Below are 15901 nucleotides of genomic sequence, written 5' to 3'. Positions count from 1 at the left end.
AAGAGATCCAGAGATATGTTCAGTCCTGTTTGTTGCTTTGATGAATTGTCTCTAATATTGGGTTCTTTCCATACCCTGAGGGGACGTTTTCCTGGCTTTTACTTCATTATGTGTGTCTTCATCCAGCTCCACATTCAGCAGATGAACTTTAAAGTTCAGAAAAATAACTTGCATAACTTTAACCAATCTGCTCTGATGTCCTCAGAGGACAAAAACGTCCCCGTCAAGAGTCCTGATTAGTCCTGATCATAACTACCAAATATTAATTCGTTTTTTTATGTTCATGCCTCAGAGCCAGCGACATTATCTGTCCGTCCGATCCATTCTCGTGAGCGTGAAATCACAGTAACGCCAGGAATTGGGCACAAACGTCCAGCTGGACTCGAGGTTGAAATGATTAGGATTCTGGTGGTCAAAGGTCTTTTTGGCCATAACTCAATAATTCATGTGCTAACTATGAAAGTTTGAAACAAATGTTTAAAAGGATAAAATGATGAAGTGACGACATTTTGGACCATTTTTTTCATTTTCGTTTAATGCCACTGTTGTTCTTCATGAACAAATGACACAAAGTGACTCCATGATACAGCAGCGCTGCCCCTAGTGGAAACCAGGAACATAGCATGTGCTTGTCACATATCGCAATAATGAGAAAATGGCTCAATCTGATGTCAAACTGTAAAGAAAAGGACATTTTGAAGCCAGAGGCTGTAGATATTGAAAGCCTGATATAATAGAATGCATGGTTTGAGGACATTGTTGCCCTTAAAGGTCTGAGTATCTATAATTTAACTCCACAGTTTATTTATAGACTTATTATAAGAGCTGATGTCTCTGTCTGGCTGTGACATCATCTCTCGCACTCATTGGTCATATTAGTGAATACATGTTTTGCAGTTTAAATAATGAAAACTGTGCGTTCGTGATCCTTTAAAAGACATTTTAGTGACAATTGCAAATGATAAATAAGCATCTTACAATCTTTGAGACCCCTGAAATTTTGCTATTGAGGCTTTTAGGCTCTTATTTGGTTGAACTTCCAAAATCAAATCAAAACTCACACCCTTGACAAACGTTATGCCAAAAGCATGAACACAAACCAAAAGGTAGAAAAATGTAAAAAGCCCAAAATGTCCCGAGTGAAGCACGAGTGTTGAACGGGACCTCCTCCACCTGCAGCTGCTCTCCTCCAGCATTCAGGGCGACGCTGTTGTTGTGACTCTCAGTCTGCGTGAAGCCTCTCGGCCCTCCAGCTCCACTCGTGTTGAGTGATCCTGCAGATTTTGCAGATCGTCTGGAGGCTCAGAGCGGCTCCTCGTACAAGCTTTACTCATCTCTGCTCTGGACTTCTGGAACTCCCTCCTGACTGCGCTTCCAAAATACCTCAGTCCTCAGTCCAGTGGTGGAAAGAACATTCACTCAACTTCTGTACTTAAAAACAAGTTAGAGGTGCTCGTACTTTTCCTCTGATACATTTCAGAGGAAATAGTTTCAGATTATTAATTCAAAATATGATTTAAAAAATGAATTAAAATGAATTAGGATGCATTTTTGGAGATTAGGTTTCTCAGCAGTACATAAAGTAGTTAAATTATTATTATTATTATTAAATTAGCCTCAACTTTACCAGCTGCAACATCAACATGATGCCTAAACATCAGCGCATTAATAATCAGAATACAATAAGATTAGATTAGTTTCCATTTCTGATAAAAACTAAGCATCTAACCAGAAGTGCAAAAAGCAGGAATGTACGGTTTAAGTGTTTATGCAGAAGTAAATAAATATGAACACAAATAATCAGGCTTTGTGATCGGTGCATGACAATAAACAGAAATAATTAAAAATTGAAATATGACAAACAAACGATTTGAGGGTTAAAATGCGTCTGTTATTAAAGTGTTTCTTTAAAGTGAAGAGTTGTGCAATACAAATATATAAAATACCATTCTGCATCATGAATACTTTAGTACTTCTGTAATTTTACTCTGAATGCAGGACTTCTACTTGTAACAGCGTACTTCTACTCTGTGGTATTGTTACTTCTACTATGTGGTATTGTTACTTCGACTCTGTGGTATTGTTACTTCTACTCTGTGGTATTGTTACTTCGACTCTGTGGTATTGTTACTTCTACTCTGTGGTATTGTTACTTCTACTCTGTGGTATTGTTACTTCGACTCTGTGGTATTGTTACTTCTACTCTGTGGTATTGTTACTTCGACTCTGTGGTATTGTTACTTCTACTCTGTGGTATTGTTACTTCTACTCTGTGGTATTGTTACTTCTACTCTGTGGTATTGTTACTTCTACTCTGTGGTATTCTTACTTCTACTCTGTGGTATTGTTACTTCTACTCTGTGGTATTGTTACTTCTACTCTGTGGTATTCTTACTTCTACTCTGTGGTATTCTTACTTCTACTCTGTGGTATTCTTACTTCTACTCTGTGGTATTGTTACTTCTACTCTGTGGTATTGTTACTTCTACTCTGTGGTATTGTTACTTCTACTCTGTGGTATTGTTACTTCTACTCTGTGGTATTGTTACTTCTACTCTGTGGTATTGTTACTTCTACTCTGTGGTATTGTTACTTCGACTCTGTGGTATTGTTACTTCTACTCTGTGGTATTGTTACTTCTACTCTGTGGTATTGTTACTTCGACTCTGTGGTATTGTTACTTCGACTCTGTGGTATTGTTACTTCTACTCTGTGGTATTGTTACTTCTACTCTGTGGTATTGTTACTTCTACTCTGTGGTATTCTTACTTCTACTCTGTGGTATTCTTACTTCTACTCTGAGTACTTGTCTGTGATCCACCTCTCCTCGCTGTGGTGATTTGGAGCATTTCCCTGTTGTTTGGGGCCGGTTCCTACCTGCTGGGTCTCCCTCCAGTGGTGGACTTGACCTTCCTCCATCCTCGTCAGAGAAACAACACGTTCCCTCGTCTCCTCATCTCTTCAGTCCTCCCTCCTAGAGGCACTTTATGTTTCTGTCTCTGCTGCCTCAAACTCTCCCCTGAAGCACACATCTGCCTCCTCCAATATCTCTCTGCACAGCATCCTGCTTACAATAGCAGCTTCTCTTTTATCTCCTCGCCAAGTTTCTTGATCCTGCAGGATCATCTTCGTGTCACCAGAAATATTTGCGGGTGTCTCGTGTCAGGGTAGCCGTGGTTGTGAACTGTCGGCGCCCTTCACGATGTGCTGCCGTAAGCGATAGCCACAGGATGTTATTAAACACGGTGAGCGCTGATACGCGAGGCTAGTAGGGCCGCTGGAATGGAGGGATCTCCAACGATTGCTGTGCATCTGTGTCAGGCCAAGGTCAGGTCAGCAGAAAGTATTCCTGCTCTCGTGTCATCATTCTCACCTATTGATTTTGTCTCTCATCACATTGTGGGGGGAAATAAGCTCAAGGAGCACTTAAGATATCCGAGAAGCAAGGTTTTAGCAATGTTAAAGGACACAGCTGGTATTATTTCATATCTTTCTTATTGTCAACAAATCCCCTCCAAAAATAAAAGGCCAACAATGAACCATCAACCATCGCCCTGCTGCCACAAGCAGAGAATTAATCACATGATTTATAAGTAAAAGCATTGATATCACCATGTAAAAAACACTCTATTACAAGTCCAGCCACAAAACAGAAGTGATGTTGGCTAAATGTTCATTAAAGTAAATAAATGAGGTGAAATCTGAAAGAATGGATTTCTGCTGCTGATAGCGTCATCAAGCTGCTTCAAGGTACAGTTCATTAAAGATATTTCTCCTGATGATACTACAGCGCAAACACGCCAGTAAGGTTTTGCAGCTGTGTGCAATTTGCTCTTTTTTTAGCTTCAGTTGTCTTCGGGGTGGGAGTGAAGTCATGGGGGGCTTGTTCCATCCAAACCTCCTGAGGCCAATTAAGAGAGAGGAAAAGGAGAGCCCAGGATTTAGGAAAGGAGGGAGATTCGAAGACATTATTTGTTTATTTAATAACCTCATAATACATCATACATGACCAAAATTACATGTAGAGGAGCTTTATTCATTAGTGTTTCATGGCACAGTCGTGATTGAGGGACGGGAGGGACGGGAGAACCAGAACCGGGACTGAGAGGGGCAGACTGTCAGACCCTGCTGCAGTAAAGAGAGAGGTTTTCTAAAGGGACTGTGTTCATAAACACTACCACTTTAGTCCACAGGGGCCGCCAGAATCAACACAGAATAAAAGTTTCTTGTCGTAGCTTTAAATAGAAGTTCAAAAATATTAGCATCATAATATAAGTTTAATGTTGCAGCAGTAAAGGTGGAGCATTTGAATTACTTAACCCTCTGGGTGGCTTAAATTAAATAATGCATTATCATTTATTAGTTGATTTGTGTGTTGGAATATTATTCTAAATCTGCAAAGTAACTAAAAGTTGAATGAATGTAAAGGAGTAAAAAGTCCAGTACTTGCCTCTGAGAGGTAGTGGAGTAGAAGTATAAAATATCATACAATGGAAATACTCTAGTAAAGTACCTCAAAATGTAAGTACAGTACTTGAGTAAATGCATTAGATACTTTCCACTGCTGCGTACAGCATACACGATGACGTAACAGAAAACAGTTCCACATACATATCTTAGTAATGTCACTGGTTTCCAGCAGGTTGCTTTATTTCCTAAACACTGAAAATGTCCATAAATATAAAGTACGATGACACTAACGGGATGAGTTTCTGTCCTCCGTTATTAAACCCGTGCAGAACAGCCTCTCTCTCTCTCTCTGACGTTAAGAGACGCTATGAAGGAGCCTCACATTCATCTGCTGCCTTTTGATCGTCCCAACAGATCAATTTCATTTTCCTCTTCAACATCGTGAGAATCCTGATGACCAAACTGAGAGCTTCTACCACATCGGAGACGATGCAGTACAGGTACATTTAACTCTTTCCTGTATGGACACACACCTCTTAAATAATTCATGTTTTGAACTCGATCGGCGGATTGTGGTGAACAGCTCTGTGTGAGTGACGGTCTTTCTGTCCCGGTTGTCTGATCCTCTGCAGGAAAGCTGTGAAGGCCACTCTGGTTCTCCTTCCTCTCCTGGGAATAACCTACATGCTCTTCTTCGTCAACCCGGGGGAAGACGAGATCTCTCAAATCGTCTTCATATATTTCAACTCTTTTTTGGAGTCCTTCCAGGTACAATCTGTCCAATGTTTACTGAGGTAATAAATCAAGAGAGAAGTAGAGTCATTTTCTCATAGACTTCTATACAACCAGAGGAGTCGCCCCCTGGTGGACACTAAAGAGAATGCAGGTTTAACACATGAAGCATCAGCTTCACTTGTTAGAACCGGAGGTTGCCGCCTGGTTTAGACTCTGGCTTCTTCTTCTCTACTTTTCTCCAGTCTTCCTCATTTAAGTAAAACATTTACACAAATCCTCCCAGAATAGACGGCAGGTCTATGTGGGAGAATAAACCCGACATCTCTGATTCGTTCATGGCCTCTCTTTGGCGTTTGGGCGGCTGAATAATATGTTTAAACTAAATCCCCTTCATTAACAAATTAATTTTACACTCAATGTCGCCAGACACCTTCATGGCAACACATCACCATTCACCTTAAAATGACGTTAGATTCAGGCGTCGTTCTCTTCAGGTTGGTTAGCGGAAATCAAACCCGCCTTCATGGAAATCGATTAAAAGTAGAGGAAATGTCAGACTGAAGAAACAAGTTCACAATTCTGTTTGATATCAGGAAAAAATGCATCAGAAATGCTTTTCGGGGACAAACCGAGTGTCATATTATCGTCTGCGTGGGCGTATTTTGGTACACAAAGAAGCAGTAATTGTAATGAGTGGACAGTGTTCCTCTCCAGAGATGATTGAATGGAAGTGTACGGTAAGCTGCTGTGTTCGGATTAAAACCAGATCAGCGTTGATGTGGTGTTTTTGTATTTTGATGACATTTTGTTCCTCTCTTTATCTCCCTCTTCCTCTCCTCACAGGGCTTCTTTGTGTCCGTGTTTTACTGCTTCCTAAACAGCGAGGTAAGCACATTCACATCCGCTTATTATACATATTATATATTGATCAAACAGTTTACGCCCCCCCCCCCCCCCCCCCTCTGCTCCCGACACTTCTTCATGTTCCCCGTCTTCAGCTCTCCCTCGCTGGCTGTTGTCTGTGTTACTAGAGGGGATTGAGTGATAGAGCTTGAGGCTCTTGTGTTTAGGGCACAATTAAGACTTGTCATGTGTAAGTGACATCACTTTCTACTCCTTATGACAGTGTCGGCCTTAATTTGGTCTCATGGAGAAAATCTGGGGTGAAACCCTCTCAGAATAGCACAGAAACGTGAATATGTAAGCGTGCAGATGTCCTACTTTAATGTGTGAAGCTGTTATTATTATTTATAATACTAGTAGTTATAGTAGTTTTATTATTACATTAGTTGTATTGCGTGTAGTAGCCGTATTTTGTGAGTTCTTTGGGGCTTTTTCATGCCATGTTTTTGATATTTGATTTATGTTTTGGGGGATGAAAACATTTAAAGTGTCTTGGTTAAACGTGTGATACTGATACTTGTTACTCGAGGTTGGAAGGAGATACATGTTTCTAAAACTTTACGTTTCTACGTAAAAGCCTGTGGAGCTAACATTAGCGGAGTACATTAGCACATCATTAACTAGCGATAGCACTTCTATGCTACGCTAGTATACACATGCTGGTAGCTATATCTACGAAAAAAAACAATGTGCTGCAATTAGTAGATATCTCACAAAAAACTGGTCGTTCATCCAGGAGACGCTGTTCGTGGTTTGAAACAAAAGGTCAGTGTTGATTTATTTGTCAAATAACTTGCGTACTTCAGTAACGGCACTTCCATAGTTATGTTAACCCAAACCACGATCTTCTCCTAAACCTAAGTCGTTTAGTTGTCTAAACCTAAGTAGTTTAATTGTCTAAACCTAACTAAGTAGTTTAGTTGTCTAAACCTAAGTAGTTTAATTGTCTAAACCTAACTAAGTAGTTTAGTTGTCTAAACCTAACTAAGTAGTTTAGTTGTCTAAACCTAAGTAGTTTAATTGTCTAAACCTAACTAAGTAGTTTAGTTGTCTAAACCTAACTAAGTCGTTTTGTTGCCTAAACCTCCTTTCTCGCATCCTTCTTGTTTCGCGGGGGGCGGGGCTTAGCGAAGAGTGAATTGCACAAGCTAGAGAAAATAAAAATAACTCACATCCCTCCCCTCCTCCATCCTTAGTTTTAGTATCCTCCTTTAAATCTCTTCTAAAGAGAAACTATTCTGCTCCATCTTGTTTTACCTCTTGGCTTCTGGATCTTAGTTGCTTATATGTTTTTTATTGTGAAGCACTTGACGTCTCTGAACAGACCCTGATATGACGATGAAGCAGAGACGAGGATACTTATAGTATCACTTGACCTTTCCATCGCCATAATGCGGATTACGTCAGATCTTTAGGTTTAATCAAGGCAGCCTGGAAGGTTCTTCGTCTGAATCACAATCTGGTGTTCCAGCTCACATCTCATCACAGAACAACCATCACTTCACAAGCTATTCCTCCACTAACACATGGATGTAATATCAGCTGACCGCTGGCCCTTCGGTTACCGTCCCACACTGGTGTTAGCCGGCCGGATGATGAACGAACATCTCATCATGGACCAACACGGGGGCTTAACCAGCATGCGTAGCTTACAGAGGATATTGATTTAGTGTTGTGTTTCAGGCTGAGAGAGGCAGAAAAGAAATGAGACAGATGAACAAAGGATACTCACGGTCACATTCAAGAGGAAAGAAAAACATTTAGCACTGAAACACGTGTGTGTGTGTGTGTGTGTGTGTGTGTGTGTGTGTGTGTGTGTGGTGGATTAAACGGGTCTTTACAGACAAGCTGGTTAGCCCGCTGATGAATTGAGACATCAAAAATAACAGTGTGTTAGAATCATTGTTTGGTGTTTTGTTGGGATCAGCTCTTCTCTGGACAGTGTGTTGTGATTACTGGAGGAAGGGGGACACATGGGACGATTGATTCTGGATTGGGAGTGAGAGGAGGAGGAGGAGGAGGACGGACGCTTTTTAATCATCATGAAAATGATTTAGCGTGTTGTTGCTTTCGAGTCTGTTCACAGAATATGTGAAATATGTTGGAATTGGAAGAGACTGATTTATATGAAAGGAAGGAAGCCCGTTTCTGTAGGAAACAAACAAAACAAAATGTATCAGATAAGTCAACATTTTGAGACACTAAGTTGAATTATGAGATATGAAGTCAGACTTTGGAGAGAGTAAGTAGAAAGTTGAGCTAATAAATCATATTTTTGAATCAATATCTTCGACCTTTGTCATAATACTGTCCAGGTGAATCTTATAATCGTAACTTAATTTCTATCTTTTGATTTTTACTTACTGTCTTACACTGCCTTACCCTTCAATAAGTCCACATTTCTAACGTTTTGTGTCATCAGTTTATACATTATATCTTAAATGATCTCGGTAGAAGTTATAAAGTAGTTTAAAATGGAAACGCTAATGTCCAAGTACCTTATGGGTTAATGTACTTAGTTACTTCCCATCACCGCATCCCTGTCCAAAACATGCTCAATATTATTCATTATAAGAGCAAAAACAGACGCATTAAAAACTACAAGGATGCTCTGAGAGGATGCACCCCGGGGTTCTGATCCGCTAGTAGTCCCTGTAGTCCTGCTGACACAAAACATACAGAACTATGCGTGGTAATATCTCAGTAAAACAGTGTCGGTACCACGATAACACAGCGATCCACCAGCTGACAGGTTTTTTTTTTAATTTATTTATAGGTGCGGTCGGCCACGAGGAAGCGGTTCCACCGCTGGCAGGAGCAGCACTCCATCCGGGCCCGGATGACCCAGGCCATGTCCATCCCCACCTCACCTTCACGGGTCAGCTTTCACAGCATCAAGCAGTCCACGTCGCTATGAGAGACCGTCGTCCTCATCGCTTTTTCTGCCACATCACTGGAGTACACTGAAACACTTTGTCTCCTGGACCTCAGGGGGGACATTACGCAGAGTTGAAAAATGGACGAGGACGGAGATAAAGGACACTGCAGACTTTATGAAGCGAGAGGTCAGTGGATCAACAGATGCACCGAGCTGAGGGACTCTGAATCTGGGTCTGAATGTACAGCACTCCGTGTTCTTTAATGTTGGCCTGCCATAGGAAGTCTTACATCTTACATCAGTGAGAACCCGTGTCGCTGGACTGCACTGAACTGGATTCCGCTCCCAGCGAACACTGGATTCAAACGCAGCGAATAACTTATTAAAATGAAGGTTTAAGTTTTTTTTGTTTTTTTTTAAGTGTTCTGGATATAGTGTTTGCTAATTTGATGTTGTGCTATCGTCCTCTGTTCTCAGCCAGCTTTGGCGCAGTCGTGCTACTTTCATCAACTTTCCAGAATGTTTTAAACACATTCCATAATGTTTCTACTTGAAGAGTTTTGTTCAGAAAATATATGTCAACTGTGAATTAAAGTCAAAGTCCAGCACAAGAGTGGGTTAGTAGTGAAGTCTAACGGCAGATGAGATGGGTCCATACCACTGTCAGATGTTAGGAATCGAGCCAGAGCCAGGAGGCAATTAGCTTAGCTTAGCATAAAGACTGGAAGCAGGGGGGACAGTTAGCCTTCCTTTCTCCAGTGTCCAAAAATCAGTGGTGGAATGTAACGCAAGTACAAATTTGAGTTACTTGAGAATTATCTTTTCATGCTACTTTCTACTTGTTAGATAGCTTTAGTTACTTTACAGATGTTTACATACAAACATGCAAAGATCTCATGAATATGATGTTTATTATGTATTAAACTACCCAATAATTTATACAAGTACAGCTGAAATGATTAGTTTATTAACCAATGAGTCAATTGAAAAAAAAAGATTTCTTGACAGACAATCAAAAGGTGTTTTGAGAAAATGTGACTCACTGCAACTATGAGAGGTTCTTGAGCATGCAGCCAGAACTGGTCTCCCAAAATATGATGAAGTTCACTGCAGCGGAATGACAGATTAGCCGCGGACAGACCGAGAGATGCACACACACAACCATTATCTCATTATCTCCTGGAGGAATCTATTAATATAGTATATCAATTATATAACAGTCACATGGGACATGTTACATTATACTTTTACTACATTCTCCTGATTATACTTGCATACTTTTACTGGAGTAACATTTAAACGCAGGATTTGTACTTGTTACAAAGTATTTTTAAAGCGTTTTTCTTCGATGTTTATTGTTTTTGGAACAAAACTCTTCAGCTGAATTTAGAGACTTACTATTGTTGCCTCTCCACCAGCAAAGATACAGAGAACCATTAGAGAGTTCATTAAACCAGGTCGGAGGTCAGTCTTGTATCTTATCAGGTGACTTTCTGTGATGTTGACTTGAAGCATGACATGTGAGCGGGCTACGCAGTAACTCTCTTTTACTGATTTATTATAAATATACATATAAATATATAAGCAGGGGCAGTTAAAGTCACAAATATGAACCAAAAAACACAAACCACACACTGTGAATCACATCAATCCATGTGATCAGCAATTCACAGTCCACATTCCTACTAAACCAGTTTGCCTAGCAGCACCTGTGCATTCTATCAACTGCTCTTTATGTCAAATTGTAGATGAACCTCATCTTTTTGTCGCCCTGAAATAATTTAATTTTTCATCCCTTTTAAGTGATGTGTGTACGATGGCGTGGTTGGGCCGTTGTCGTTTAAGAAATGATGATTACAGAGCTGCAGGAGAGGCTTAATATTCAGAGACAAATACTATAATAAAGTTGTAAATTTAAACTTGGATATTCTCTGAGCGAATTTAAGAGGAAAAATAATAACAAATATTCTCAGAGATTTATAAACATACATTTGCAAAACAAAAGCTAAGAAGCTCTCTGAGATTTTACAAGAAAAGTTTACAAAATTCATGAGAATATTCTCTTTGATTAAAGTCACAAATTCAGAAAACTGATTCAAGATGACGGGATTTCACATCTACTGTGATGTGTCTTCGTCTAATGTTGATCATCTGAGCAGTCTGAGCTGCTTCAGGACCGATTGGAGGTCAAATAACGCGCAAGATCTGTTCAAAGGTTTGTAATCAACTGTTATATTAATCTTTTTCTTCCTCTTTTTGTTCTAACAGAGACAAAAACTGTATAATCCAGACACCAAAAGTATCATTTATATTTGCATTCCCAGTTCCGGGAGCCTGGATCATGATTGAACTCTAATACTGAGCGAGTCTCTCTGATTGAGGAGCTTTAACTGTGATTTATTCAGATATTCAGATCCTGCCAACGCTCGACTAACCTTCTATTTCTATTGAAGAGCTTTGCTAAAGGAACACGTGGCCGTTGTACAGCATGTTGAAGGCTGCTTTATTGTGAAACACAAAATCATTTTCTTATTCAAAATATTGTCTCTTTTAGTCGTCAGTCTGGTTGAAGCCTTGTACAGCTTTTTGATTCCATGCAGTAAACTAAATAACTATTTGTAAAGAGCACTTTTCTACAAAAGCATCAAAGAACATCTGAATGGACGCAGTCAAGGTTTCTATGGCAGCAGATTACAAACTTTTGAACGTTATATGTGCTCAAGTCAAAGAAAAGTCTTGTTATGATGTAAAAGTTCATCATAATAAAAGCTCATGAAGAAACAGAAAAGTCAGCGTTAAACAGCAGGACGATCGGGACCTGTTGTCATTCCAGTAAAAAGCATTCGGTCCTCGTCACAGTCGTGTGGTGCATGTGGTGGTCAAAACTAAATCATAATGTAACTCACAAATATTATTTATTATTTATTTTCAATATTGTTATTTTCATACTTGAAAAGATGTGAAGAGATAATAAACTGTGTGTTGCATTCAACTGAATGAAAAATTCAACAATGTGAAGTCAAGTTTATTTACAGGGCGCATTTTATACGTACAGAAACTCCTTATACGTACTCCTTCAGCCAGCGTTGTTATTATGGGATGCCCGCTTTAGAGGCTCAGCATGATGGCGCTGCCATTTGTCTCCACGGCCCCCTGAGACGAAGGGAAACAAGAAATGCATCTCGAGCATCGTGTGATCCTTTTAAGCCTTGTGTGTGCGACTCAGAGGGGAGCTCAGCTTTTAAATAAGATCCTTCTGCACAAGTGAACATTCACTCTCCGGACCGGGAACCAGAGAGGAGCTTCTGCTTTCAATCACTGACGTCAGGCTGGAAAACTGAAATACATGTTGATGTTCACATGCAGGTTATTGAGTGTGACGGTACTGATGATGATAAGTGAAATCGTACATGTAACGCAGGACTAATATAGAGGTGGAAAGTACATTTACTCAAGGACTGTACTTAAAGGTGCAAAAGCATCACAGCATTTCGTGAAATGTTAACAAAATGCAATCTATTGGTTTCTTGTACACGGACAAGAATTGTCCATTTTTTCGTGTCCCTCGGAACGAGTTTCTTTTCGAAACGACATGTTAAAAACAAAAGTTAGGTTTAGGCAACAAAATCACTTACTTGAATAAAGGAAACACATCATGGTTGAGATAAAATAACTACGGACAGTTAGGAACAAAACCAGCAGTTAGGTTTAATTCTGCCCAACAAATACTTTTACTTTAGATAATTTAGCTGTTAATACTTTTGTGTAACATTTTCCTTTTACTTAGAACGGAGTATTACACTGTAGTATTGCTACTTTTTCTTAAAACACATGACTCCACTACTGCCTGTTGTGCAGTCAAACAAACTGTATTTTATAATCTACTCTCCAAAGAATGTAAAAGGTTCCTGATGTCATGTGTATGAAATGAAGCACCAGACATCCACAACACGTCCATCTGATCGAACGCTTCAGCCAATTAAAGTCTCGGCCGTCGAGCGGCTTCAAGATGTGCAAGACTGAATATTAATAATGGAATCAGTTCAGTTTAATTACTGTAAAGCTGAAGGGGGAATCTGTGTGTTAGAAGCCTAAATAATGAAGCAAACATTCAGTATTTTCTCTCATGAAGAACAGAGAGGACTTTTTAATCCGTGATGTCACTTTAATGCACAGAGTGGAGGGGGGGGGGGGTCAAAAAGGATCACCTAATTAGATGTGAACTTCCATGCAAACACTTAAAGAGACCTGCGAGGTCCGTCTCTGCCTGCAGAGCCGCTTTAGGGGAACCGTTCCTGTTTTTCTCACGGACTCATCTGAACAATCCTCATCTGGGTTTCTGGCTTCGCTGATTAGATTTAACATTAATAAACTAAAGCTGTCAGATAAATCTCGTACAATATTTCCCTCTGAGTTGTCATGGAGTACCTTTAGATGTGTGTAAATGTACTGAGTTACAGTCCACTGTGGTGAAAACAGGAAGCGGCTGTAAACAGCTCAATCAGAATAAAAACCTCTTTGAACCCCCGAACCCTTCGTCTCTACTTCCTGTTGTGGAGACACAAATCTGCATCTGTAGAGAAGAGGTCGCCCTCGTGAAGCATTATTATGCAGATGAGATTCATCGTCGTCCATCATCTCTCGTGTTATAAATAGAGAGCGTTCTCCACAGGCACTGAAGAAGACCAATGAGCTGAGAGGGGAATGTACTTACTGACAATAAAACACCTCGTATTTAAGCAGAAAGTCCTTTTTTCATTTTAAATAATAATCTTTGAAAATATCCTTAGAGATAAAAGTACACTAGATATTGAAACATGAGTCTTTGACTAGAATAGTTGATGCAATATATCACAAGTGCTCCTGTTTATCATTAATAAGCACTATATAAACAAAGTGTTAGTTTTAATATATATTAAGTGTTTATTAACGTAATTGTTGAGGCTGTGTATAAACAATATATAAAACGCAGACATATGTCTTCATAGGGAAAGTTATAATTGCTGACTGATGCTGCACATTTATCACCTTTAAAATGTATTTTTATCTGCTTGCAAATACATTGTGTGTTTCAAACGGAAGTAGTACTCACACATTTTACTTCAGTAAAAGTAGTAATACCATAAAAAGTAAAAAGTACAATATTATTGTACTACTACTACTATATTTCCCTCTGAATTGTAGTGGAGTCACGTAAAAAGGAGATACTCAATTAAGTGCAAATATCTCAAAATTGTACTTAAATACACTTGTTGAGTAAATGTGCATACCTTCCACCACTAGTTATAAACCGTATTAAATGTTTGCATTCTGCTTATAAATAATAAACAAATGAATTATCTCTATATATTAGAGGAGTTGCATTCTGGCCAATAACTGAATTACTCCACAGTTATTAAAGTGAGAGCAGACTCATGTGCAGCCTGATGATGACGATGATGTTGATGATGACGATGATGATGATGATGTTCATGTGATGTCTCAGCGCCATCTAGTGCTGCTTCACTACAACCACAGGTAGACGTTTCCTCTGTGTTTTCAGCCTTGAAATAAGAGTTTTCCATTATAAAGAAGAGGATTTAGAAACATTCAGAGGGTGGTGAGGAGGAATGAAGCTTGTCAAAAAGATCAAATGCAATTAATAAAAACAATTTTAAAGTCATTGTGGATGCTGAGAAAGTTCATGTGTGAAGATGAGAGAAATATTGAGAGTTTGCAGAAAGAATGAGAATAAAGAGACGAGATGAGGGAGAGAAAAGCTCTAGATTTGGTACATAAACACCCAGATGGAGCTAATATATATACTGTATATATATATATATATATATATATATATATATATATATATATATATACACTTAGTACACTCAGTGTGTTTTTCTTTTTATACAATCTGTAGTAACAATGTTGAGCGGAGCCAGCAGCTGTGTCACTGATTGTTGTGCATATGACAAATAAAGACAACGTTAAAATGTTCTGATTAAATACAACTACATCTTGAGGTAAATAAAACTTGGTGAATATTGTTTAGGTCTTCACTCCACCATAAATAATGGACATGGAACTTTATACCTTCCCACTATAAACCAAAGTCTCTCTACATTCCTATATATCCACCACAACTACTCAAAGTGACTTCTATATGTATATAAGGTTTTATATACAAGTAACTGTATATGTTGTTTGATTTTATTCTATTCCAATTTAAATATTTGTGTATATGTTTGATGTGTGACGCATGAAGGGACTACAAATAACATTACCAAAAAATCAACCTTCTAACTTTGTGTCACTCCTTCATTTTCCATACGTGTTTGCTCTATAGATTAAAAAAAACCATCTTGTTATTCAGGCCATTGTTGCTAAACTGCCAATTGAACTCAGTATTGAGCTGTGGCTGTGACTGAGAGAGGCCAGACTTACCGACTCGATGTGCTATTGAAAAAAACAATGTTGGAAGAAGTACTCAGATCCTTTCCTTCGGTAAACTTAGCAGTACCACAGTGTAGGAATACTCTGTTACAAGTACAAATCCTGCATTCAAACGTAAAAGTACAAAATTATTGCCAGCAAAATGCAGTTAAAGTATCAAAAGTGAAAGTATATGCACAATGCAAAGAGGCTCCTTTTAGAGCCTTCAAGGTCCCGAAAGCTGTCTTATTTTTTCATCTATAATAATTTGTGCACACAAGTTATTATCCTTTGCAACAAGATAATATATTTTTCAGGACTATAGGGGCTCTCCTAGATCTAATCAGCATCATAACTGAAAACACCTGAGAGTGTATGCGGGGCCTTTAATATATAATATGTTTTCATATGTAAAATCAAAGCAGCTGTTCAATAGATATAGTGACACAGTGGTGTGATTAGTATCAGCAAAGTATAATAATATGACACACCAACTATAACAGTGTACACCAGCACTTTTCCCCCAACCTAACATATAGAAGTGTATTCACAAATGATCACAGG

The 15901-nt window shown here is 39.0% G+C and overlaps 1 protein-coding gene across 3 annotated transcripts in view; it reads left to right on the top strand.

Moving 5' to 3' along the window:
- crhr1 (corticotropin releasing hormone receptor 1) overlaps window positions 1-9721 on the top strand; it is a 47737-nt gene extending 38016 nt beyond the window's left edge. For all 3 annotated transcript variants that reach the window (XM_076092877.1, XM_076092876.1, XM_076092875.1), the window contains exons 11-14: window positions 4825-4910; window positions 5043-5178; window positions 5989-6030; window positions 8825-9721. In XM_076092877.1, the coding sequence (XP_075948992.1) occupies window positions 4825-4910; window positions 5043-5178; window positions 5989-6030; window positions 8825-8965 (405 nt within the window). In that variant the 3' untranslated portion in view covers window positions 8966-9721. The remainder of the gene's footprint in view (window positions 1-4824; window positions 4911-5042; window positions 5179-5988; window positions 6031-8824) is intronic.
- Window positions 9722-15901: the final 6180 nt, after the last annotated feature.

The sequence above is a fragment of the Anarhichas minor genome, unplaced genomic scaffold, assembly GCF_050575085.1.
Source record: "Anarhichas minor isolate MPS153535 unplaced genomic scaffold, ASM5057508v1 ptg000017l, whole genome shotgun sequence".
Taxonomy (NCBI): Eukaryota; Metazoa; Chordata; class Actinopteri; order Perciformes; family Anarhichadidae; genus Anarhichas; species Anarhichas minor.
The sequence above is the reverse complement of the archived record's forward strand: the minus strand, read 5'-3'. Positions and strand labels throughout refer to the sequence as shown.